At 46.2% G+C, this 27,375-nt stretch overlaps 1 protein-coding gene across 1 annotated transcript in view; it reads left to right on the top strand.

Annotated features, from left to right (window-relative positions):
* KMT2A (lysine methyltransferase 2A) overlaps positions 1 to 27,375 on the top strand; it is a 107,327-nt gene that overhangs the window by 73,416 nt on the left and 6,536 nt on the right. The window contains exons 12-30 of the mRNA XM_073657031.1: positions 5,597 to 5,692; positions 6,089 to 6,209; positions 8,001 to 8,114; positions 8,460 to 8,644; positions 8,766 to 8,939; positions 9,808 to 9,918; positions 11,588 to 11,661; positions 12,108 to 12,295; positions 12,537 to 12,643; positions 13,461 to 13,598; positions 13,713 to 13,871; positions 14,190 to 14,307; positions 16,693 to 16,771; positions 16,981 to 17,147; positions 17,435 to 17,611; positions 18,774 to 22,719; positions 24,672 to 24,752; positions 25,574 to 25,644; positions 25,991 to 26,158. Coding sequence (XP_073513132.1) covers positions 5,597 to 5,692; positions 6,089 to 6,209; positions 8,001 to 8,114; positions 8,460 to 8,644; positions 8,766 to 8,939; positions 9,808 to 9,918; positions 11,588 to 11,661; positions 12,108 to 12,295; positions 12,537 to 12,643; positions 13,461 to 13,598; positions 13,713 to 13,871; positions 14,190 to 14,307; positions 16,693 to 16,771; positions 16,981 to 17,147; positions 17,435 to 17,611; positions 18,774 to 22,719; positions 24,672 to 24,752; positions 25,574 to 25,644; positions 25,991 to 26,158 — 6,274 coding nt within the window. The remainder of the gene's footprint in view (positions 1 to 5,596; positions 5,693 to 6,088; positions 6,210 to 8,000; positions 8,115 to 8,459; positions 8,645 to 8,765; positions 8,940 to 9,807; positions 9,919 to 11,587; positions 11,662 to 12,107; positions 12,296 to 12,536; positions 12,644 to 13,460; positions 13,599 to 13,712; positions 13,872 to 14,189; positions 14,308 to 16,692; positions 16,772 to 16,980; positions 17,148 to 17,434; positions 17,612 to 18,773; positions 22,720 to 24,671; positions 24,753 to 25,573; positions 25,645 to 25,990; positions 26,159 to 27,375) is intronic.

The following is a 27,375-nucleotide window of genomic DNA, read 5'->3' as shown; positions in this document are numbered from 1 at the left end:
AAACTTATTCCTTCAACGTGGAGTTTGAATATTTTTTTATTGCTATTTATTATGAAATAACATATTCTGTGTATTCTGTAGAAGAGCTAAAGGGAAGTGACATAGCTGTTTATAAAGGGTTAATAGGAGGACACAGCTGCTTGTAAACAGTTAATCTGAAACTTACTACATCCTGCACAGATATAGGTAAATTCTGCAGAGAAGTCTGTAGAATTTACCTCCGCTGCTCCTTCTGTCCTCATCTTATCCTCCTGTAGCTGCCTCATAATATACAAGGATCAATCTGATATTGTAATCCTGTCAAATAGTGAGAATCCCGACTTGAAGGTCAGAACTTTTATCACTAAATTAATGAAATTTTTAATTTTTCTAATGTGTGATATATATATATATATATATATATATATATATATATATATATATATACAGTACAGACACATTCTCATTTAAAGATTTTTCTGTATTTTCATGACTATGAAAATTGTACATTCACACTGAAGGCATCAAAACTATGAATTAACACATGTGGAATTATATACTTAACAAAAAAGTGTGAAACAACTGAAAATATGTCTTATATTCTAGGTTCTTCAAAGTAGCCACCTTTTGCTTTGATGACTGCTTTGCACACTCTTGGCATTCTCTTGATGAACTTCAAGAGGTAGTCTCCGGAAATGGTTTTCACTTCACAGGTGTGCCCTGTCAGGTTTAATAAGTGGGATTTCTTGCCTTATAAATGGGGTTGGGACCATCAGTTGTGTTGTGCAGAAGTCAGGTGGATACACAGCTGATAGTCCTACTGAATAGACTGTTAGAAGTTGTATTATGGCAAGAAAAAAGCAGCTAAGTAAAGAAAAACGAGTGGCCATCATTACTTTAAGAAATGAAGGTCAGTCAGTACGAAAAATTGGAAAAACTTTGAAAGTGTCCCCAAGTGCAGTTGCAAAAACCATCAAGCGCTACAAAGAAACTGGCTCACATGAGGACCGCCCCAGGAAAGGAAGACCAAGAGTCACCTCTGCTTCTGAGGATAAGTTTATCCGAGTCACCAGCCTCAGAAATCGCAGGTTAACAGCAGCTCAGATTAGAGACCAGGTCAATGCCACACAGAGTTCTAGCAGCAGACACATCTCTACAACAACTGTTAAGAGGAGACTTTGTGCAGCAGGCCTTCATGGTAAAATAGCTGCTAGGAAACCACTGCTAAGGACAGGCAACAAGCAGAAGAGACTTGTTTGGGCTAAAGAACACAAGGAATGGACATTAGATCAGCGGAAATCTGTGCTTTGGTCTGATGAGTCCAAATTTGAGATCTTTGGTTCCAACCACCGTGTCTTTGTGCGACGCAGAAAAGGTGAACGGATGGACTCTACATGCCTGGTTCCCACCGTGAAGCATGGGGGAGGAGGTGTAATGGTGTAGGGGGGCTTTGCTGGACACTGTTGGGGATTTATTCAAAATTGAAGGCATACTGAACCAGCATGACTACCACAGCATCTTGCAGCGGCATGCTATTCCATCCGGTTTGCGTTTAGTTGGACCATCATTTATTTTTCAACAGGACAATGACCCCAAACACACCTCCAGGCTGTATAAGGGCTATTTGACCAAGAAGGAGAGTGATGGGGTGCTACGCCAGATGACCTGGCCTCCACAGTCACCAGACCTGAACCCAATCGAGATGGTTTGGGGTGAGCTGGACCGCAGAGTGAAGGCAAAAGTGCCAACAAGTGCTAAGCATCTCTGGGAACTCCTTCAAGATTGTTGGAAGACCATTTCCGGTGACTACCTCTTGAAGCTCATCAAGAGAATGCCAAGAGTGTGCAAAGCAGTCATCAAAGCAAAAGGTGGCTACTTTGAAGAACCTAGAATATAAGACATATCTTCAGTTGTTTCACACTTTTTTGTTAAGTATATAATTCCACATGTGTTAATTCATAGTTTTGATGCCTTCAGTGTGAATGTACAATTTTCATAGTCATGAAAATACAGAAAAATCTTTAAATGAGAAGATGTGTCCAAACTTTGTGGTCCAAAAGTAGGTGGCCAGAAAATAATAACATTTATTTTGATTTATATATAAAATTATATTTACTAACACAAGCATAACATTGACAATTAAATTTTATTCTGAACAATAATACAAAAGCCCTTAAATTTTATCAACGCAGGTGCTCACACTGTTTTCCATTATAATTTGCACAGCTTTGAAGTCGCCTCTTACGCTTCAACAAACTTTTTTTACACAAGTCTTTGGGTATTCATTTTTTTTAAATGCATCTCTTATGTAATTTTTCAAATCACTGACACTTTTTGGTTTTTGACCATAAACTTTGTCCTGGAGTACTCCCCAAAAGAAAAAATCCATTGGGGTCAAGTCTGGTGAACGTGCCGGCCAATCAAGTGGGCCTCTTTGGCCAATCCATTTATTAGGAAATGTTTCGACTACTCTTGAATAATGTGGAGGGGCCCCATCTTGTTGGAAATAAAGGTCATTTGAATTAGGCTGTTGCTGTAACTGGGGAACAACTTGATTCATTAGAATTTCGAGATGCTTATCTTCTGTGACTGTTCCATCAAAAAATATTGGTCCTAAAACACCAAAACTTGAAATACCACCCAAACATTGACACCAGGCTCATTTAGTTGTTGCTCTAATGTTAAATGCATGTTCTCATTATACCAGTAAATACAATTATATCTGTTAATGTGGCCGGATAATTTGAAAGAAGCTTCATCACTCCACATAATGTGATCTAAAATTACTGGATTTTCTTCAATTTCGTTAAGCACAATCTCACTAAATTGCAGCCGCCTGTCTGGATCATCCTCCAATAAACCATGAATTAGACGTGGACGATAAGCTTTCCACCCAATAGATTTCAGGATTCGCATGATAGAAGCTCGTGAAATTCCCAATTCCAAAGAGGCTCTTCTGGTGGACTTTTTTGGACTCTGAACAAATGTTTCAGCAACAAGTTGTTTATTATCTTCTGTACAGACTGTTTTGGGTCGACCAGTTTTTGGAGCATTAAGGATTGAGCCAGTGGCATTGAATTTGTCACGATTGCTGTAAATGGTTTGTCTCTTTGGGGCTTGAGTACCAAATGTTTCAACCCAATTTTCTCTAACGGTTTAAGCGTTTTGAGATTTCCGATACTCTGTTAAAATCCATTTTCTTTGATCTGTATTTAAATTATTTGCCATTATGTGTTATCTGAATTATCTGAAAAGAAAACAGATTTGGGGGAGATCTATCTGTGAAAACTAGATCTGTGAAACTGGCTCAGTTACCCTTAGCAAACAATCAGATTCCACCTTTCATTTTCCAAAGAGTCTGTGAGGAATGAAAAGTGGAATCCAGTTTCACGTTACACCATGTTTGATAAATCTCCCCCTTCATAACCTTATTACACTTTCTGTCCACCTACTTTTGGACCACCCTGTGTGTATATATATATATATATGTGTGTGTATGTATGTATTTGTTTGCCCACTGACAAAGACATCAACAGTCTATAATTTTAAGGGTATGTTAATTTGAACATAGAGAGATAGAATATACAAAAAAAAGTCAAGAAAATCACATTGTATAAATTAGATAAGTTTATTTGCATTTTGCAGTGAGAAATAAGTATTTGATCCCTCCGGCAAACAACACTTAATACTTGGTGACAAAACCCTTGTTGGCAGCACAGCAGTCAGACGTTTTTTGTAGTTGATGATGAGGGTTGAGCACATGTCAGGAGGAATTTTGGTCCACTCCTCTTTGCAGATCATCTCTAAATCATTCAGATTTTGAGGCTGTTGCTTGGCAACTCGAAACTTCAACTCCCTCCATAAGTTTTCTATGGGATTAAGGTCTGGAGACTTGCTAGGCCACTCCATGACCTTACTGTGCTTCTTCTTGAGCCACTCCTTTGTTGCCTTGGCAGTATGTTTTGGGTCATTGTCTTGCTGGAAGACCCAGTCACGACCCATTTTTAATGTCCTGGCGGAGGGAAGGAGGTTGTCACTCAGGATTTTACGGTACATGGCTCCATCCATTCTCCCATTGATGCGGTGAAGTAGTCCTGTGCGCTTAGCAGAGAAATACCCCCAAAACGTAATGTTTCCACCTCCATGCTTGACAGTGGGGATGGTGTTCTTTGGATCATAGGCTCTTCCTCCAAACACGGCGAGTTGAGTTAATGCCAAAGAGATCAATTTTTGTCTCATCTGACCACAGCACTTTCTCCCAATAACTCACAGAATCATCCAGGTGTTCATTGGCAAACTTCAGATGGGCCTGCACATGTGCTTTCTTGCTCAGGGGGACCTTGCGGGCACTGCAGGATTTTAAACCTTTAAGGTGTAATATGTTACCAATGGTTTTCTAGGTGACTTTAGTCCTAGCTGCCTTGAGATGATTAACATGTCCCCCCCGTGTAGTTTTAGGCTGATCTCTCACTTTCAAGGATACCCCACGAGGTGAGATTTTGCATGGTGCCCCAGATCGATGTCGATTGACAGTCATTTTGTATTTCTTCCATTTTCTTACTATTGCACCAACAGTTGTCTCCTTCTCACCCAGCGTCTTACTTTTGGTTTTGTAGCCCATTCCAGCTTTGTGCAGATCTATGATCTTGTCCCAGACATTCTTAGAAAGCTCTTTGGTCTTGCCCATGTTGTAGAGGTTAGAGTCTAGCAGATTAATTGAGACAGTGGACAGGAGTCTATTATACAGGTGACTATGTAAGACTGCTGTCTTTAATGCAGGTAACGAGTTGATTAGGAGCGTCTAACTGGTCTGTAGGAGCCAGAACTCATAATGGTTTGTAGGGGATGAAATACTTATTTCTCACTGCAAAATGCAAAAAAAATGATCTAATTGATAAAATGTGATTTTCTTGATTTTTTTTGGGGGTGATAGTCTATCTCTCAATGTTAAAATTAACCTACCCTTAAAATTATAGACTGTTCATGTCTTTGTCAGTGGGCAAACTTACAAAAACAGCAAGGGATCAAATACTTATTTCCTTCACTGTATTTGAAAACGGGTTTATATCCAGTCGCCTCTTACCTTTTATGAGGTGTCTAGGAGGTGATGGATCTTCTTTTAGGCAAAGATGAAGAAATCCTGGACTCTCTGCTTTTACTTGATGCAGAAAAACTTCCCAAATACAAGACGGGGAAGAATTTCTGGCCTTGATTGTGATGAATCCTTCTGAGAAGAAGAAGAAGAAGAAGAAGAAGCTTTGTGGCTCACAAGCCCCACAATGGAAGTCCTGTGCAAGAGGTTGGATAAAAAGGAGGGAAAGCCAAACAAAAGAAAGCTTGGTGCGGAGAGTACCCCTCCTCAGGGTTAGGCAAAGGGGAGAAAATTCCCATGAAAGAGGCAAAAAGTAAAGGTGCATTAGAAGAACTCCACCAGAGCGAAGAATAAGTCTTTTTAAAATAATGAAAGCAAATGTTGGGAGGAAGCTTCCTACAGATATGGTTACTGAAATGCCCAAACCATCAACACATAAATGAATGTGTCCCGTCTTATATCTTTGTAGTTTTATAATGTTTTTTTTTGTTGTTTCCTTACTTTTTATGCTGATTTTGTCTTTAGCAACTACTGGAGTGTAACAAGTGCCGCAACAGCTATCACCCAGAGTGCCTGGGACCAAATTACCCAACGAAACCTACAAAGAAGAAGAGGGTCTGGGTGAGCGAGGTTTTATCGTCTTAGATCTATAAAGGGTTTCTCTTTCAGCCGTGGGTGAGGATCTTGCGCTCTGTATATGACTGTCAGATATATTCACTTTAATGGGAGCTGAGTTGCAGTACCTGACGAAAATAAAAAAGCCCTTTGCCATCTGTTTTTGTAGTGGAACAAAAAAAAGTAGTGAAGACACTAAAGATAGATGGAAAAGAGGCAAACCAAAGACTTAAGACACCTCTGCTCCCATTCATATGAATGGATCTAGTACTGGAAAGTTTTATTTCCGTTTTTATGATCCCATCCCAAAACTGACATAACTTCTTGACGTGTGAACAGAGCCCAAGTTCTCAAAAATTGGTGGTATCACCTTCTCACCGGGTGCAATTTTTGTCCTTCCAGATCTGCACTAAATGTGTTCGATGTAAGAGCTGCGGGTCCACTACACCCGGAAAAGGGTGGGATGCACAGTGGTCGCATGATTTCTCATTGTGCCATGATTGTGCCAAACTGTTTGCTAAAGGTAAGATTATTGCTTTTTTCCAAGTAGACTGCAGCCAGTACATAGCACAAGTTACATCTCTACAAGGTGTTTGTCTATGTAAAATATAAAAGGGAGAACATTTTTTTTTTATTTAGAAACTAAAGCCTGCTTATACAGTGGGGAAAATAAGTATTTGATACGCTGCCGATTTTGCAACTTTTCCTACCTAGAAAGAATGGAGAGGTCTGTAATTTTTATCGTAGTTACACTTCACCTGTGAGCGACAGAACCTTAAAAAAAATCCAGAAAATCACTTTGTATGATTTTTACATAATTAATTTGCATTTTATTGCATGAAATAAGTATTTGATCATCTACCAACCAGCAAGAATTCTGGCTCTCACACACCTGTTAGTTTTTCTTTTAAGAAGCCTTCCTACTCTGCACTCATTATCTGTATTAATTGCACCTGTTTGAACTCGATACCTGGCCACACACCCAATAAATCACACTCCGACATCTCCACCATGGCCAAGACCAAAGAGCTGTCTAAGGACACCAGGGACAAAATTGTAGACCTGCACAAGGCTGGGATGGGCACAGGACAATAGGCAAGCAGCTTGGTGAGAAGGCAACAATTATTAGAGAATGGAAGAAACACAAGATGACTGTCAATCTTCCTCGGTCTGGGGCTCCATGCAGGATCTCTCCTTGTGAGGTAAGGATGATTCTGAGAAAGGTCAGTAATCAGCCCAGAACTACATTGGAGGACCTGGTCAATGACCTGAAGAGAGCTGTGGCCACAGTCTCAAACATTAGCGTTAGTAACACACTACGCCGTCATGGATTAAAATCCTGCAGGGCACGCAAGGTCCCCCTGCTCACTCCAGCACATGTCCCATTTGAAGTTCGGCAATGACTATGTGGATGATCCAGAGGAGGCATGGGAGAAGGTCATGTGGTCAGATGAGACCAAACTAGAACTTTTTGGTATCCACTCCACTTGCCATGTTTGGAGGAAGAAGAAGAGGAGTACAACCCCAAGAACACCGTCCCAACCGTGAAGCATGGTGGGGGACACATCATACTTTGGGGGTGCTTTTCTGCAAAGAGGACAGGACGACTGCACTGTATTGAAATGAGAATGGATGGGGTCATGTATCGCGAGTTTTTGGCCAACAACCTCCTTCCCTCAGTAAGAGCATTGAAGATGGGTCGTGGCTGGGTCTTCCAGCAAGACAATGACCTGAAACACACAGCCAGGTCAACTAAGGAGTGGCTCCATAAGAAGCATTTCAAGGTCCTGGAGTGGCCTTGTCAGTCTCCAGACCTGAGCCCAATAGAAAATCTTTGGGGGGAGCTGAAACTCTATGTTGCCCAGCGACATCCCCGAAACATGAAAGATCTGGAGAAGATCTGTATGGAGGAGTGGGCCAAAATCCCTGCTGCAGTGTGTGCAAACCTGGTCAAGAACTACAGGAAACGTCTGACCTCTGTAATTGCAAACAAAGGTTTCTGTACCAAATATTAAGTTCTGTTTTTCTATTGCATCAAATACTTATTTCATGCAAATTATGTAAAAATCATACAATGTGATTTTCTGTTTTTTCTTTTTAGATTCTGTCTGCGATAAAAATTACAGACCTCTCCATTCTTTGTAGATGGGAAAACGTGTAAAATCAGCAGTGTATCAAATACTTATATTCCCCACTGTATATGTATATAGTTTATCCGATGAGCGAGTGCAGAGGCCATCTGCTTGCATTCAGTCCCGCCTTTAGCTGCTAAAAATGGCATGGAGTTAAGATGATAATCATTCTTTACGTTTAGGGAACTTCTGCCCCCTGTGTAATAAGTGCTACGACGATGACGATTACGAGAGTAAGATGATGCAGTGCGGAAAGTGCGATCGATGGGTCCATTCCAAATGTGAGAGCCTGACAGGTAAGTGCAAGAAGTATCACGGTTTACAGTGTTGGCTGAAAGTGAATTGTCAGCTGCGTTACACAAAGTAGTGCTTTTTTTTTTTTTTTGTTGCAAAGGTCCAATGTGCCAGTCATAAGAAATCTAGTGTAGAAGCCATATGCAAATCAAACTGGAAGTGCATTAGGGGCGTGTCAATATACTTGAAAGAAGGCGTGACACACCCCAATGCACTTCTAGGCTCATTTGCATGTGGCACCAATGCTGGTTTTCTCATTACTGGATGATCTCTACCAATGTAATCTTTAACAGAGTTCTCTGGTATTGTGCATGCCACGTGCAACGTACATGTTGTGTTTTCTTCAGATGAAATGTACGAGATCCTTTCCAATCTGCCGGAGAGCGTGGCCTACATGTGCATAAACTGCACGGATCACCACCCTGCCGAGTGGAGGTTGGCGCTGACCAACGAGTTACAGGCTTCTCTAAAATACGTTCTGACCGCTCTTCTGAATTCTCGCACATCTAGTCACCTTCTTCGGTACAGACAGGTGAGTTCAGCACCATCATCCCTACAAGAAGGTACCTCTCGATGTGTATATAGGTGCATCGTCTGTATACATTCACACTCAGTGGCTTGTCTCTATTTTTTTTTTTTTTTTTGGTACACAGTCAGCAAAACCTCCTGACTTAAACCCAGAGTCGGAAGAGAACATGCCTTCCCGAAGCTCTCCTGAGGGACCTGATCCTCCTGTGCTCATTCAGGTGGGCAAGCAGGACGAGCAGCCCCCCGCTGACCTTGAGAGAGTGAAGAAGAAGATGGATTTCGGGAGGTACACTTCTGTGGTAAGTTCTCAGAGATCTGCACCTTCTGGCGATGCCAATAGTTCTACTTAATAGGTTGCTAAAACTATTCAGTTCACTTGCAAACCCCTTTGGCTCAGGGAAAGGTGAAGACCAGCGTTGGACGGCTTGCTCCTGTTTGCTTTGAAGCTACATGGAATTTGGTGCTCCCTCTTTTCCCGGTTCCTTTCTCCACTGTTCCTCCAAAGACTCCATGTTTTTTTTGCTTCTCTGGCATCCATGCCCCAACCTCTTTTCTTTTTTCTTTTTTCTCCCATGTTTTCTATGGGATGACCAACCCGTATCTCATTATGTCTCCTCCGTTCTTCCTTCCCTGGATTCCTCTGGCCACCAACACATTCACACCAGCAGAGGTGACTGTCTCCAGGTCAAGGGGGGAAGCCATCAAAATTTTCCATATTTTTTTGTGGCTCACCACTATTGCTCAGGTGAAGATCAAAATTTGGGCTTACTTCTCGATCATTGAGAAGTCTCTGCACAATTCCTCCTTTTTTTCATCACAGGTAGAAACACCCTTGCTGCTTTGCTCATTGGAGACCATCCTCAGGCCTAAACTCCGTGGGTGGGCTCTAACTGTTCCTCAGGGGCTGGCACTAAGATGTTTCGTCTTTATTTTCTCCTTTTGTTTTTTTTTTTAATTTTAAAGCATACAGTATGTCGGACCTCAGGGAGGAAAGCCCCTCTGTTTTTTTTCCTTCATTGTTTGCATAGAGAAAGAGATGCAGCTTAATAAAAAATAAAGTCCTCAGTGGGTACTATCTTGACAAGAACCCATTTTATCGATTGCTGCCTTTCATTTTCTGCAAAGATAAATTAGTAAATTGATTCAAACCATTTCCTTCTTTTGCAGTTGGAGATGAGTGATGATATTGTCAGGATCATCCAGGCAGCAATGAATGCAGATGGAGGTCAGCCGGAGCTGAAGAAAGCCAACAGCATGGTGAAATCCTTCTTCACAAAGGTTAGAACATTGTATTACAATAGAAGGCAGTGGAAATATAAATATATGGCTGTGCCGCCGCCTTGGGTGATCTCTGGGTCGGTGTAATTTTTGGAAGCTCCTTCAGTCTAAAATCATACTGGAAGACTGGTGCTGGAGGACTCGGAGGGCTTATGCGGGCGGAGGGCTGGTGCTTGTGGGGATCTGGCGCTGGAGGAGGGCTGGTGCTTGAGGGGGTGTGGTGAGGGAGGGCTGGCGCAGGAGGACTTGGAGGGGTGGCGCGGGAGGAGGGCTGCTACAGGAAGGCTAGTGCCAGAGGAGGACTGGTACGGGAAGGCTAGTGCCGGAGGAGGACTGGTACGGGAAGGCTAGTGCCGGAGGAGGACTGGTACGGGGAGGCTAGTGTCGGAGGAGGACTGGTACGGGAAGGCTAGTGCCGGAGGAGGACTGGTACGGGGAGGCTAGTGCTGGAGGAGGACTGGTACGGGGAGGCTAGTGCCGGAGGAGGACTGGTACGGGGAGGCTAGTGCCGGAGGAGGACTGGTACGGGGAGGCTAGTGGCGGTGGGGGACTGGTACGGGGAGGCTAGTGCCAGAGGGGGACTGGTACGGGGAGGCTAGTGCCGGAGGAGGACTGATACGGGGAGGCTAGTGCCGGAGGAGGACTGGTACGGGGAGGCTAGTGCCGGAGGAGGACTGGTACGGGGAGGCTAGTGCCGGAGGAGGACTGGTACGGGGAGGCTAGTGCCGGAGGAGGACTGGTACGGGGAGGCTAGTGCCGGAGGAGGACTGGTACGGGGAGGCTAGTGCCGGAGGAGGACTGGTACGGGGAGGCTAGTGCCGGAGGGGGACTGGTATGGGGAGGCTAGTGCCGGAGGGGGACTGGTACGGGGAGGCTAGTGCCGGAGTGGGACTGGTACGGGGAGGCTAGTGCCGGAGGGGGACTGGTACGGGGAGGCTAGTGCCGGAGGGGGACTGGTACGGGGAGGCTAGTGCCGGAGGGGGACTTTTACGGGGAGGCTAGTGCCGGAGGGGGACTGGTACGGGGAGGCTAGTGCCGGAGGGGGACTGGTACGGGGAGGCTAGTGCCGGAGGGGGGCTGGTGCCGGAGGGGGGCTAGTGCTGGAGGATGACTTTTACGGGAGGGCTGGTGCTGGAGGAGGGTTGGTACTGGAGGAAGGCTGGTGCGGGAGGATTCGGAGGCCTGGTACGCAAAGGGGGCTAGTGCTGGAGGAGTCTGAGGGCTGGCACTGGGTGGTTGGCGCGGAAGGGCTGGCACGGGAGGAGTCTGAGGGCTGGCGTTGGGTGGTTGGCGTGGGAGGAGTCTGAGGGCTGGCGATGGGTGGCTGGCACGGGAGGAGTCTGAGGGCTGGCGCTGGGTGGCTGGTGTGGAAGGGCTGGCGCGGGAGGAGTCTGAGGGTTGGTGCTGGTTGGCTGGCGTGGGAGGAGTCAGGGCTGGCGCTGGCTGGCTGGCGCGGGAGGAGTCAGGGCTGGCTCTGGGTGGCTGGCACGGGAGGAGTCAGGGCTGGCGATGGGTGGCTGGCGCGGGAGGAGGGCTTAAATATATCCAATCCTTTAGTGATAGATCACATGTTATTTCTCTTGTGGTCGATTGGCAACTTGGCCGCGGCTGAATTTATGGAGCCTTCACGAGCCTAACCAATTGAACATTTATCTATCTTCTTTTCTAGCAAATGGAGCGTGTTTTTCCGTGGTTCAGCGTAAAGAAGTCTAGATTTTGGGAACCAAATAAAGTTGCTAACAAGTAAGTTTTGTTCTTACACATTTTATGGACCAAACACAGGAATAAATTAATGGGGTTTTCAGGTTTTAGAAAATCCCTGTCTCCCAGCTGCAGTTTGTTTTTAAAAAAGCAAACCACTTTACTCACCCTCCCCGGGTCCAGCACTGACATCCTGTCGACAGTGCTGCAGCCAATCAGTGAGCTCAGCGACTCGTGCCGTCTACTTGGGGCAGAGCTGCTGAGCTCACTGACTGCAGCGCTGTGAACATGATGTCAGCGCTACAGACAATAACAGAAACCAGGGCTGCAGCAGAGGCCCAGCACTGGACCCGGGGAGGGTAAGTAAAGAACATTTGTTAGAAAAAACAAACCACTGCCCCTGGGGACCTAACTTTCCTGAAAACCTCTTTAATATAATATAGTAATATAATGCACATTAAGATAAAATGGTTTCTTTTGTCATACAGCAGCAGCGTGTTACCAAATGCCGTCTTGCCACCGTCGCTAGACCACAATTACGCCCAGTGGCAGGAGAGGGAGAATAGCCTGGCGGTCCAGCCTCCGCTAGTGAAGAAGATCATACCAGCTCCAAAACCCAAATCTCCGGGTGACCCCGAGTCCCCGCCTCCCGCCCAGTCAACTCCACCATCAACAGGTTTGTAAAATTAGTAGAATTTGGAATTTTAAAGGGGTTGTCCAGGATTAGAAAACACCGCTATTTTCTTCCAGAAAGCGCACCATACTCATCCTCAGGTTGTCTCAAGTATTGCAGGTTTAGTAAAGGCGCTGAATCCAATTTTTTAGGCCACTTGCGTTCCAGTTCTTAGTTGATGGTTCTGACCTGATTTACCTTTTTATGTGACCGTTTTCATGAATGTGCTATTTTTCCCCAATAGTATTAGATCACAGCAGGGACGAGAATACAGATCTGCCGCCTCCGCCTGGCGTGGAGGACAATCGTCAGTGCGCCCTGTGCCTCAAGTATGGGGATGACAATGCCAATGTAAGTGGGCTGGTAATAAAAGCCGTGCTGTAAGGTTTCCATTCTGTATCTGAACTTGGCCAGTATTCTGTGGCCTTTGAATGGGACCCCTGCGAACCTCCTCTTACCTGACTTGACCCCTGCGAACCTCCCCTCACCTGACGGGACTCCTGCGAACCTCCTCTCACCTGACGGGACTCCTGCGAACCTCCCCTCACCTGACGGGACCCCTGCGAACCTCCCCTCTCCTGACGGGACCCCTGCGAACCTCCCCTCTCCTGACGGGACCCCTGCGAACCTCCCCTCTCCTGACGGGACCCCTGCGAACCTCCCCTCACCTGACGGGACCCCTGCGAACCTCCCCTCACCTGACGGGACCCCTGCGAACCTCCCCTCACCTGACGGGACCCCTGCGAACCTCCCCTCACCTGACGGGACCCCTGCGAACCTCCCCTCACCTGACGGGACCCCTGCGAACCTCCCCTCACCTGACGGGACCCCTGCGAACCTCCCCTCACCTGACGGGACCCCTGCAAACCTCCCCTCACCTGACGGGACCCCTGCGAACCTCCCCTCACCTGACGGGACCCCTGCGAACCTCCCCTCACCTGACGGCTCCTCTTTTGATTAGTTGGCCTAGTATGACGTCATCTTTGGCAGTGTGATGCTCTAGTGACATCATTCCAGGCCGGGTAATCAAAAGAAGAGCGGCGGGTGGCATGGTTTCCCATCCGGCGGCCACAGATTACTGACGTGGCTGTCGGAACGGATCCTGCAAATTGATTTGCATCGATTCTGATCAGAAATTCATTGGTCCCTTCTCCTTCCCTCCTTACAGGACGCTGGGCGTCTTTTGTACATTGGTCAGGATGAGTGGGCGCACATAAACTGTGCATTGTGGTCAGCGGAGGTGTTTGAGGATGACGACGGTTCCCTTAAAAATGTGCACATGGCAGTGATCAGGGGAAAGCAGCTGGTAAGGTTATAAAGAGGCGAGGGAACCTGGATACATCTATACCCTCCACCTCCATTGTGTCCTCTCTGTCGTTCAAAGGACATGTTATCAATTGTTCTTTTTTTGTGACCCCAGAGGTGCGAACATTGCCAGAAGCTCGGTGCCACCGTCGGCTGCTGCCTGTCATCCTGCACCAGCAATTACCACTTCATGTGCTCGAGGATTAAGAATTGTGTGTTTTTGGAGGATAAGAAAGTTTACTGCCAGAAACACAGAGACCTGATTAAAGGGGAGGTGCGTACAGCCACATGTTTTTTTTTGGGAATAAACAGGTTGGGTTTGGATAATTTCATTATAAACAGTCGTTGTCATGTAGGGACACCCCTTTAACCGTATACGAGGCCTCTTCCGGCATTAATTTTTGCCACTTTTTAATGTTTGTATAAATCTCCGACCTCCCAACATAATTCAGACATTAAATGCAGAAGAGTGTAACTTAATCCATTAATGTGAAATGCAAGGTATCATACAGGGAGGCTTCCTATGGAAAGGGCGCACATAATCTGCACTGGTCCAATACTGATTAATGCAGACGCTTCTTCTTCGTTACAGGTCGTGTCGGATAACAACTTTGAGGTTTTCAGGCGAGTGGTCGTCGACTTTGAAGGGATTAACTTGCGCAGGAAATTTTTGAACGGTCTGGAGCCGGACAACATTCATATGATGATAGGTGAGCATGCAGAAATCACCGGTGGAGATGAAAATAAATATTACAATGTTGGGAGTCACAGTGTGCAGCGTTTTATGTCCGGAACAGGGGAAGATGTTTCCTGGTCTGATTCTGACTGGTTCAGTGGCCGGATAGGTGATCGTGCACCCGAATCTCACTTGTCTCTATCAAAGCAGTGATTGCAGGCAGCGGCTTGTCCCATAATTGTGAACCAGGAGAAAAGACACTTATTACGACTTCCCCTTAGGAACTAGCCCTGTTTAAATGTGTCCGGACTTAAACAGGGCTAGTTCCTAAGGGGAAGAAGCCGTAATATGTGTCTTTTCTCCCGGTTCACAATCTTAATACTATTCCCAATCAATAAACTTTCTGGGATCCCAATATGACCAAACTCAGCTGTACAGCTAGGCGGATTACAGCCCAAGTTCACCTAACAAGAATAACATATACAATAAACAACCATATTCAATTCCCATTTACAAGAACACAGATGATAGCAAATTCATTTGATTACTATGCTCTGCGGGAAATTCAATCCAGACAGGTGGGTGCCTTGGGAGCTTCATCACGGACTGTGGCCTTTCTGAACTTCGCACCGTGCTATCAACCATGGTTGACAAGATGAACACAGTTCGTGCCTCACTGACACCGTCCCATAGAGACTAGTCATTTAGATTGGTCTGAACACCTAGCTGACCCTAACTAACTCATTGGACCGGTCAGGGAGAATTTAAAATAGGAAGAAGAACATGAGGTACCTCATCCTTGTTTAAAACATAGGGTGCTTTACCCTCCGTGGGCGCCATGTCACACTTCACAAGATGGCCGGCTCTTTTCAATGTTATCCCACTGTTGCACTTCCCCGCTCTCTTCACCGAACAGAAATAAATGATTATTGTCCCAGACGTCACCTATCACAGGAGCACGAAACTGCTGCACTCCAAGGGGGAACCAGGTTCGTCTACTCCGGACCTTCCTTTTTTTCTCATCCACCAGGAGCTCCCAGACCACACACGTCACGTCCCAGCTCCTTCTCCCTGGCAACCCAACCCCTCTCCACCAAACAAACTTTATCCATCCTCAGCTTGAGTGGCAGAGCAATGATGCAATGAAAGTATTTTATAACTCAAGCAGCAAAATTGCATTTTCACTGCACAGTTCGTCTATTATTTGCATCGCAGCATTCATAAAATTATTCAAGTATTGTTTTGTTAACACTTAATAAAATTTAGATTAGTGAGTGTCACTGACATCTACTGGTCAGATGTCATCGTTACAGGTGTGGCCTCCACTCAGTCATCACCAACCCACATCTCTATACACCCTCTTACACTGACATACTGAAAGCCCAACTACCGCGATGAAATTAACTTTATTCTTACCTGCAGCCTCCGGCTTTCAGTCATAGAGATTCCTCCGGCTTTCAGTCATAGAGATGCCTCAGGCTTTCAGTCATAGAGATGCCTCGGGCTTTCAGTCATAGAGATGCCTCGGGCTTTCAGTCATAGAGATGCCTCGGGCTTTCAGTCATAGAGATGCCTCGGGCTTTCAGTCACAGAGATGCCTCGGGCTTTCAGTCATAGAGATGCCTCGGGCTTTCAGTCATAGAGATGCCTCGGGCTTTCAGTCATAGAGATGCCTCGGGCTTTCTGTCAGAGATGCCTCGGGCTTTCAGTCATAGAGATGCCTCTGGCTTTCAGTCATAGAGATGCCTCTGGCTTTCAGTCATAGAGATGCCTCTGGCTTTCAGTCATAGAGATGCCTCTGGCTTTCAGTCATAGTGTTGCCTTGGGCTTTCAGTCATAGAGATGCCTCGGGCTTTCAGTCATAGAAATGCCTCGGGCTTTCAGTCATAGAGATGCCGCCAGCGCAGCTTCAGTCACCGCTCAGTACATAGTGAGTGGCGGCGGTTGTAACCGCACCATGGCACTGACTGACAGCCGGCAGTGCATCAGTGCAGTGAATATGTTGGGATGTGCTTGCAGCCGCCGCCGCTCACTTTGTGCTGAGCGGTGACTGCACCCGCATTGGCTGCTCCTCTAAGATGGAAAGCCTTTTAGGAACACGACAGTCTTCCTTTAAGTAGCACGTCTGCTCAATGTGTGGTCTGTGGGTTCCCATAAGACTGCAGGTAAACCTGCCAAGATATCTTGAACTGAGAAATGATCACTTTGCACAAAATAAATGCCACTAGGCAAGTACTCCAAAGACATACTGATCGGAAATGTAGATTGTGACCCCCAATGGGGACAGTGATGTCTGTACAGCGCTGCGGAATATGATGGCGCTATATAAGCGAGTGAAATAAATCAGCATTATATTGCTAACCTGGGATTTTGGGTCATGATTGCAGTTTTCTGAACCTTGCTTTTTGTATCTGTACAGGCTCCATGACTGTAGATTGTCTCGGCATTCTCAGTGACTTATCCGACTGTGAGGAGAAGCTTTTCCCCGTTGGTTATCAGTAGGTGTTATTTTATCACTTATTTTTTTCCTGCGTACATCTTGTAAAGCGGGTTAATGCATTCTCCTTGACCTGGGATCACAATGAACATCAATATGTATAAATCATGGGGTCCAAAACCGGCCGTCTAGAATCACTAACGATGATCCCGGGCTGGTGGGTTCTGCATGTCGGTTGGTTCTAGTAATTTTTTTTCCTCCCCATTTCAGATGTTCTCGAGTGTACTGGAGTACGACAGACGCCCGGAAACGTTGTGTTTATACGTGTAAAATCCTGGAGTGTCGGCCCCCTCCTGCCGAAACGGATATCAACAGCACTGTGCACCACGAAGAAAACCGCACCATCGCACATAGTCCTCCGCGTGATGAAATGCACGGTAAGACCTGGAGGCGATCGTGACAGCAGACTAAGGAAATCTGACAACTTCAGATATGAGCTCGGTCGAGCAATGGCACATTGATATTTTTATTTCTTAGTGGGGTGATAAAAATTGGGAGAACTATACATGTACTCTATAGGTGTGCACAGCAGCTGCATGGTCCCCTCTTTACACCCTTGTATCCTCTTTTTCATTCCTCTCTATCTGGGTTCTGTTGGTGGAAGGTCATGGATTGAGTTCACCCTTTTGTTAAAAATGTACTTTTTCTTTTGTCTTCTTTTTAGAGCCAAGCACGCAGAAAGTAAAACCTGTCAATACGGTCGGCCTCCCTTCTCCAGAACCTCTCTCTTCAGCTTCCAGCACCTGGACCTCTTCTCGACACTCTGGTGTGGGTAGGATCCGCACGCACAGATACTCCTCTAATCAGCGTTTTCCTGGTCCTCGTCCACTTCCATCTGCAGGTATTGGGCCTGATACAAGACAGTTATGACACATATATTCACCTCTGCTCCATTCATTGTCTATGGCCCTCCACAGTATAACAAAGCACTGTACTCGCCTATCTCTAGCAGTCCTATAGGCAATGTATAGAATAGTCGCACACATGTGCGGACGCTGCTCCATTCTGAAGGACATTTCAGAGCTTTATCTGTATCAGTGGGAGTCTCAGTAGTTGGACCCCCCACCAATTTGTAAATTGCCTCCTATTCTGTCGATAGATGGTAGCTTGCATTATTGTTTAAAGCTGATCTCTAACTAGATTTCGCAATATCTCCACAATTTATTAACTTCATCATACTCCTTATGAGACTGGTGTTTTTACTGTGAAAATCCATTACAGAATGATGATATAATCCTTTAGGCAATTTTTACTCAATCTCCACTCTCCTACCCTGATTGATAGCGCCTCAATGTCCCTCCTCATTGCTACTGCTGAATCTCCATCCATCCAGCCTGACAGTGCCTCATTGTCCTTCCTATCTTTTTCTGCTGAATCTGCTCACAACGCCTGTCAGCTCCTCAGTGTCCCTCCTCCCTGTTGCTAAATCTCCACCCACCAAGTCTGACAAGTCCTCAGTGTCCCTCCTCCCTGTTGCTGAATCTACGCCCACCAAGCCTGCCAGCCCCTCAGTATCCCTCCTCCCTGTTGCTGTATCTCCGCCCACCAAGTCTGACAGCCCCTAAGTGTCTCTCCTCCCTGTTGCTGAATCCACCCACCAAGCCTGACAGCCCCTCAGTGACCCTCCTCCCTGTTGCTGAATCTGCGCCACCAAGCCTGACAGCATCAATGTGTCCCTCCTCCCTGTTGCTGAATCTGCGCCACCAAGCCTGACAGCATCAATGTGTTCCTCTTCACTGCTGCTTTTGGATCTCTGCCCACCTAATCAGCCAGCTCTTCAGTGTTCCTCCCTGCTGCTGAGATCTTACTTATTAGTACAAGCTGCAGCTGTCAGTCTGACTGGGTGGGTAGAGACTGAATACATTTTTACTCAAGAGCTCTCATTTTATAGTTCATTTTAATATAAGGAATATTTAGCTATTCTGGCTTAGATTTTCAAAGTAAGTAGAAATGACATTTTGTTATTTCTGTTGATACTCTTTATTTTTTTTTTTGATTTTCAGGTAGTCCAGTTACACATGAAATCGTGACTGTTGGAGATCCCGTCCTCTCCTCTGGGCTTCGTAGCATAGGTTCTCGCAGGCATAGTGCCTCTTCCATATCTCCGCAGCCTCCAAAGCCACGTGTGATATCTCCTTCCCGTACCGAGACCACAAGACTTGCTGCACCATCACCAGACACAACAGCAGCACTGGCAGAACACAAGACTGCCAGCTTAGAGTCAGGAGGCATCCCTTCCAGTTTACTAAATCCGAGTAGCTGCGTACCAAGCAACGGGCACAGAATTCCAGGGACTAAAGTAGACAAACCATTGGAAACCAGGAGAGCAGGCTCACTGGAAGTAGTATCAAAAATTCCTAAAACTGATAAAATGAGGTCTAATGAGTTCTCTACTAATCAAAGCAGCACTAAGGTATCTTCTCAGCCACAGGGCATCCCCACCGCAGATTCTGGCACAAGCAGAGCTGGCTCTGTGAAAGACGGTTCTGCGACCCATGCCTCCAAATCTATTGCTTCTCATCAGCACCAAAGGGTAATAAAGAAAGAAAATGAATCAAGTACAGATCTATTTAAGACTGAGAGAACTGCATCCTCTGAGGAGGTCCAGGAGACCCCCTTACCTTTGGGAAATCACAGTGTTACAGTGACCAAAGAAAGACGGCCAAAGTGTAAGAATCAGCTACTGGAGGGCTCAAAGGAAAAACATTCCCGTAAATCCACAACGGACAGCGAACATGCATCAGAGTGCCGGAGTCAAGTAGACACCAATGGGAATCATTTAGTTTCAGATACCGGGGGTGTTAAAACGCACGCACATAGCAAAAATGTAGAGAAGTCTGCAACCGGCACCGAAAGCCCGCTAAGAGAAACGTCTACTACGACGAGACCTGGGAAAGCAATAATGCCAAACATGGCAACGGACAATAAAAGCGACAGGAAGCCGGAGCAACAAGCAATGTCGCCTCATGAACTGACGGATATAATGAAATCTCAAGACAGTCCCGAAGATACGGACGATAGTGCTGCCAACCACAGAAGCCCAAACACAGACTCCGAGCCACAAGCTGGCAATGCGTATCCTGCTCAGGACTCCAATGTACTTCTCCAGGATGGTAGCAAAACTCAGGAAGGTAGCTCATTCAAAAGGCGTTATCCAAGGAGAAGCGCCAGAGCACGCTCTAATATGTTCTTTGGCTTGACCCCTCTATATGGCGTACGCTCCTATGGAGAAGAGGACCTTCCCTTTTGCAGCAGCACTCCAGGAAAGAAACGAGGAAAAAGATCCGCCGAAGGTCAAGTAGATGGTGCGGATGACCTAAGTTCTTCGGAAGAAGATGATGTGTATTATTACAATTTTTCCCGAACTGTAGTATCTGCGGCCGACGACAGACTGGGCGTACGCAACTTGTTCAAAGACGATGAGCGAAATTTGCACAGAATCCCCCAGCTGGATGGAGTAGACGATGGCACAGAAAGTGATGCCGGCATTACCACCATCACTGGGAAATCTGGCCACGCGGGAAAGAGGAACAGCAAACAGAACGGAGCAGAAAAGTTGGTTGAATCTGATGAACAGTTGGAAAAATCTCACACGGGTAAAGGCAACAAGGGATCAGATGCTAAAATGGAAAGCTGTCATCCTGTAAAGCAAGACTCGCTAGAGACTCAACTCAGCTTAGACACTCCACGACGAAGCCATGGCGGAGCCGATAAAGCTCTGCTGGACACGTTTAACACCGAGCTACTAAAGTCTGACTCTGACAATAACAACAGTGATGATTGCGGGAACATTCTTCCAATCGACATCATGGACTTTGTCTTGAAAAATACACCGGCTATGCAAGCACTAGGAGAAAGCCCCGAGTCGTCTTCATCTGAGCTGCTCACGTTGGGGGACGGTTTGGGGCTGGACACTAACCGCGGTAAAGATATGGGTTTGTTTGAGGTTTTCTCGCAGCAGCTTCCGTCATCTGAACCGGTGGATGGTACCGTCCCTTCCACTATGTCTGCAGATGAGCAGTTTGAGCTTCCCCTTGAGCTACCCTCCGATCTTTCAGTTTTGACCACTCGCAGCCCGTCTCTTCCAAGTCAGAATCACGGCAGACTTGGCGTCCACCCAGATTCCCAAATGTCTACACCCAGTGATCGCTCCCTATTGGCTTTACCGACTCCAGATGCGAGTGATAAAAGAGTCACCGTTACAGAAAAACCGGTGCCATCCGGTGAGGAAGACTCAGGCCTCATGTCTCAAAGTGTGGATAGAACGCCGGAAGGACACATGACGCCAGATAGATTCATAGCAGGGCACATGGACTCTGAGCACATTTCTAGCCCTTCCTGTGGACAGGTGGATCATGCGGCGAGTCAAGAGTTGACACGAAATAGTAGTACACCAAATTTGCAAATTCCAGTGTCACCCACTGTGCCAATTCAGAACCAAAAATATATATCAAGGACCTCAGAAAGTCCCGGACCTTCGCAATTGCAGACCACTGCCATACAAAGCACACCCCCTCACCTGAAATCTACCACCGAAAAGGTCGTCGTGGTCAATCAGAACATGCAACCTCTTTACGTTCTACAAACATTGCCTAATGGCGTAACACAAAAAATACAGCTGACGACGTCCGTTCCTTCTGGATCGAGCCGTATGGATGGAGATGTGCCAGTGCTTAGTTCAATGGGAGCAGGACTAACTTTAGCCACCACACTTAATCCTTCTCTAACTTCACCATTTCCACCTGCTAACAAGAGGCTTTTATCAATGTCCCATCACTCACACCTTCAACCTTTTTCAACAACCCCGCAGGCGACTTTCTTGCCCGGTCTCGGTAACCAGCCTTCTGGTCTTCTCATCGGGGTACAGCCAACAGCTGAACCGCAACGTCTTGTCTCAGAATCGGGGCAACGATCAGATTTAAGCAGCACATCCAATCCTCAAACTTCTGGTATGGGTAAGAAAAGGCAGATTGCACGGCTACACTCCAAGAAGAACAAAAAGCTGGCACCCTCTGTGGCACCGGCTTTACGGCATACTCCCGAAGTTGTATCAAATATGACACTAATTAACTTCCCGGCCCCACAGATTGCTGGCAGTTTACCAAATCACCCAAGCCTAATTGATTTGGGCAGCCTAGGAAGCGCTGGCCCCCACCGCAGTATTCCCAATATCATTAAGCGTTCCAAGTCTGGCGTCATGTACTTCGACCAGACGCCCTTGCTGCCGCAGAATTTGGGAGCATCCAGCTCTGTAGGGACGGCCACCAGTGTTATTGGCTTGGATCATGGACATCTTACTAGTCAAGTGCCAGCCATCGCGGCTGGTTCTTCCGTCCTAAATGTGGTGTCTATGCAGACAACTGCTACACCTCCTCCTGTAAGCGGTCATGTTACTCTTACCAGTCCTGGCATTTTAGGTCCTTCAGAACTTGGCTCCATTGGCAACTTTCTAATAAAAACGAGCCCACAGGGTTTGGGCATTCAAGATAATCACGTGGCTCTCCCTTCCGGCACTGGGATTTTTCCTACAACAGCTACTTTGGCAACCACTTCCAGCATATGTGTCATGCCCTCTTCTCAGTCCATGGGAATGACTCTTGCCCAGACGGTTAACGAGCAGGACTGTCCATTCCCAATTCCTCATCACATGAATAGACTGATCAGCAGCCGGCCTCAGCTCCTACCAGACTCTGACCACAGATCGCCAACTCGCCAGCTGCCGTCTGACTCTGAGGGCAAGACCATAAACTCAGCAACTTCATCTTCCTCTTCTAGTCTACAGAGAGTAAGTTCCACTGCAGCCCAAAAAACTAAAAGCAAAGGGAAGCGACAGACGAGCTCCGCCGACAAGAGCAGCAGGAAAAAACACAAGTCTTTACATGGCGGTCAGGGGCCAACGGTTGTACGAGAGCAAGACAAGGACGTGGAGCCACCCGGAACCATTCTAGTGTATGTCACATGCATCTTGCTTGTTTGCCTTTTTTTCTAGGTTTGAGGTGAACCAAAAAAAGTGATTCGTTCCTTTGATTTTACTGTAATAATTTAGTCTAGTCCTGAAGTATCATGTACATTCATGACCTATCTAGAAGATTGGTCAACAATGTCCTATAGATGTAGGTTCTAGTACCGGTACTAGATTGGCATGTGCATGTGCGACCGCCCCTCCATTTAAAGGGAGGTGAAGGATGGGTCCTGGGTTTAGGACCCACATGTATTGGTCATTTAACACCCTATGTCAGACAGGCACTCCCTGTAAAAAGCAGAGAAAAAAATGGTTTGCTCACCGCTATAGTATTTCCACCACCGCAGATAGATCTAGAGATCCAACAAGCCCGTTGGCTAGGGCTGACACATGAAGTCCAATATAAAAGAAGTTGGCGTTTCTGGTAAAATAATTTTTCACTTTTATTAAATTTCCATTAAAAAAAAAAAAGATAATCATGACAGGATAGCATTTCAGATGTTGACATGTTTCGACTTCCAGTCTTAATCATAACATGTTTGGTATCTTAACACTTAGAAAAACACTAGACACTCCTTCATGATGATGATGATGATGATGACATCTTACAAATATTTCGAGATCTTTGCGAAAATGTAACCCTAACGGTGACCTAGTGTTTAACTTCATGATCCACAATGCCTTATTTTCTAATAATAATTTTCTCTAATCACCCTCTCATTTCCTTGTTTAGGTCTATTAATTTTATCAAATCCTAAAAATGTGAATGTTTTTCGACAGCCTTCGTGCACAGTGTGCTCTGCGATTCTGATTTTCAATTAAATTCTGACACAGTCACGCCATCTGCAGACCACACTACAAGTATGTCGTCAATGCAACGCCCGTACCAGAGCAGGCAATCCACAAATGGCTTACTGTGAGAAAAAATAAAAATAAGTCCTCCCACCATGTAATGTAAAGAATGCCAATGAATTTTGTATAAGTTGTTGATGTATTCTTATGTTCAGCTTCCTTGATCTGTTACAATTAATTATGTGCATGATGTCATCATGAAGGAGTGTCTAGTGTTTTTATAAATGTTAAGATACCAGGAGCATGTTCCATAAACATCTGAGATTTCATCCTGTTATGATTATCTTTTTTATAAATTGAAAAATTATTTTACACCAACTTCTTCTTTTTTATTGGACTTTATATCCCTGTAAAAAGGTTGTGCAAGATAATGATATGGATATCCTACTCTAAGGATTACTGACTAGTACCCCCCACCGATCAGCTGCTACCCGGTACCGCAGCGCCCCCAATGTACCCGAAGTACAGAGCCAGCACAGCACCTCACACTATGCAGTGGCCGTTCTCAGGTACTTCAGCTTAGCTTTTGTTCACTTCAATAGGAGTTGATCTGCAGTACTAAGAACGACCGCTACACAGTGTTCGGCGCTGTGCTGTTCTCCCTTTAAATGCTGTGTACTTTTGGCTGCTGCGGGACCTAGTAACCGCTGATCATGGGGGATGCTTGGTGTCGGACCCCGACCAATCATATGTTAATAACCTTTCCTCCTATAGGTCATCAATATCGTATAACTGGAGATTCCCCTTTTTGACTCCAACCTCCTTCTCTAAATGTAGTTACTAAAGAAAGTTACTGCTCCTTCAGGGGCCACTTTCTTATTGCCGTTGGTTCAGAAATGCGTCTTCTCAATCGATCAATATGTAACGGCCTAAAACTTGTTAAAAAGTTTGGCTACTTGTTGTCCTTTATTTTGCTATGGCCAAACAGGCTGTAACTATCAGATCTCCCATAATGCACCGCTCTCTAATATTTGAATTTCCCTTGCCTTGTTCTGGAGATTTATGTCAGATTCCCCCATCTGTCATAAATTTATGAGTTATGCTCTAGTTACAGGAGGATTTAACAATATATTGTTTTTATTTTTAGGAGCATCAAGCCCAAAATTGATGGTTACGATATAAACGCACCAACGCCTCCTAATGTCATCGAGCTGGAGAAGGCTGTGGCGTAAGTAATGAGACTCGAGAACTCCAGAGTGTCTGTGGGTTGGAAAATTAAAGGGGCGCTCCGTGGGCAAGGATCCATGGTGTACGGCAATAGGGGACTGATTTAATAAAGGATGATGATAATTTTTTTAATTTTAAGACTTTACATATTAAATGTTAGACATGAGCTTCATTTACATATGAAAGCATATGTAGCCTCCATATTACAGCTGCAAGTCTCCGCCCGGCCACGGGCTTTAGGTCTCCGCCCGGCCACGGGCTTTAGGTCTCCGCCCGGCCACGGGCTTTAGGTCTCCGCCCGGCCACGGGCTTTAGGTCTCCCCCCGGCCACGGGCTTTAGGTCTCCGCCCGGCCACGGGCTTTAGGTCTCCGCCCAGCCACGGGCTTTAGGTCTCCGCCCGGCCACGGGCTTTAAGTCTCCGCCCGGCCACGGGCTTTGGGTAACCACCCAACCATGGGCTTTAGGTCCCCGTCTGACCTTGGGCTTTAGGTCCCCGTCTGACCTTGGGCTTTAGGTCCCCGTCCGACCTTGGGCTTTAGGTCCTCGTCCGGCCACAGGCTTTAGGTCCCCTTCTGACCTTGGGCTTTAGGTCCCCTTCTGACCTTGGGCTTTAGGTCCCCATCTGACCTTGGGCTTTAGGTCCCCGCCCGACCTTGGGCTTTAGGTCCCCGCCCAGCCATGTTTTTTTTTTATCTGAGCTGTCTCCATCATCGGGATGTAGCTATAATATGGATTCCAAGGTGCACCGACATTACAGTCTGAATGAGGCCTAAATCATTACATCACAAAACGTGACTGTGTTTTTTGCTTTTTGTTCACAGGCAATCTCCGACCATTGTAGATCCGGACCCACTAATGAGGGAACTAAGCAGGCCAGAGATAAAACAGGATGGTATGTTCTTCTAGTGGGAACCAACACCTTTCTGATCATGTATGGACCAGAATCAAACACATCAGTGGGGTTTTCCACTTTCAGGAACCTTTCTGCCATAAGCTGCGATAGTTCTTGAAAAAAAAAAAAGACAAACAATAAACTTGAGTATTACTTACCTTCTTTGGGTCGCGCATTCTCTTCTCCGCTGTCCTGGTCTCGATTGATTGTCTGCAGTGCTCAGCGCCTCTGCCTGTGTAGACAGAGCTGATTAGCTGCACTTCTGTCAACATGATGTGTGTATGTGTATACTTATTTTTCTTGATCTTCTAAGCAGCAGAAGTTTGTCATTTTATCACCTGTGCAGATTGTAAACCTCCAGAAGATGACGCTGGCTTCACCTCACCGCTGATGAGGTTACTGCAGCAAGAACAGAGGCGGCAGGATTCTCTTCAGGGACCCAAATCTCGGACCGGCCTCCTGTTTGAGATCTCCAGTGATGATGGTTTCCAAATTTCTGCTAACAGCATTGAAGGTAAGTGAGGATTTAGAAAAGCAGGGTGTTAAATAAGGATATTGGTCAGTTATGATCTGATGGAAGTAAGAAAATCTCTCAAAAACTGGTAGGGTCTTTCGTTTTTACTATTTATGGAGATCTACCAATGGTTTGGGGATTTATCTAACTTTTTTGAGGATCCTCTAACCTGGGTGGCTTCAAGACCATCATTATGGAAACTGCTTGGACTCTCTCCAGAAAGCCTTGTTTCAACTCTTACCTGCTGTTCACATTTTTAAGGAAAACTACTGGATTCTGGTGAGTGGGCTTTCCACCCCACTGTCCTTGCCCAGCTTTACCAGTGTTGGGGCATCCTCAACAACGATTTTACAGCTTCTGTAATACCTCACATGGGTATCGCAGGTCATCACCAGAACAGCTCTAGTTGCCCTGTTTTCACTCTTCATATTTTCTGCTGTTTTTGCTTCTTCCTCTTTTGTTCAAAATGATTACGCCGGTTTCACGGCAGTAACTCACATGCCTCCTCAGCACTGCCTTACTCACCATGGTCACTGCGCTGCTTCTCCTCGTGTCAGGCCAGCTCGCTGAGGTTGTCTCTTGCAGCACTCCTCAGCACTGCTGCTTTTGTTTGCTGTTTCCTCATGGCTATAGGGAGGCACGGCCAGATGCTGCAGGAATTTAACCCTGCTGTGTCCTGCAGCGTTTGGTTTCTCCAGCAAATCACCAGCCAGCAGTTGTTATATCAGACAAGGCCTCTCACCACTTCTCGCCTGATCTAAGGTTCCAGGTCAGTTTCTGTCTAGATTCCTGTAAGGTGCACTCTTGTATTGTCTCTCCTGTTTTCTGACCCAGCTTCTGACCTGTTTATCCTGATCTCTCCGCTCCTGACCTCAGCTATGTACATTGAATGTGTGCTGCCTGCCCTGACCATGGATTGTCTGACCTCTTCTTTTCCTCAGTCTCGCCCTTCTGAACCTCATACCCGTGTCTCTGACCCTCCGGTCAGCTGTTGCAGACCTGGGGTCTGCTGTGCAGTGGTATTTGGTGACTACCGGCGGCAAAGCCTATCCTCCCCATCAAAGGCTGTAGTGAATACCCGGTCACCATTTAGTTACGCCCCTCCAGGGTAAGCCTGGCCCGTGGCGCTGTGGGTCCACACACCAGTGTTACAGATAGAAGCGGTTCCTGCCCTTTCAATGACCCAGATGTTCCTTGTATGTTGACTTTTTCATTCT

The sequence above is a fragment of the Phyllobates terribilis genome, unplaced genomic scaffold (genome assembly GCF_046119375.1).
Source record: "Phyllobates terribilis strain yellow unplaced genomic scaffold, ASM4611937v1 Scaffold_12__6_contigs__length_324123572, whole genome shotgun sequence".
NCBI lineage: Eukaryota > Metazoa > Chordata > Amphibia > Anura > Dendrobatidae > Phyllobates > Phyllobates terribilis.
Note: the sequence above shows the minus strand (reverse complement) of the source record. Positions and strands in the feature narration are given on the sequence as shown.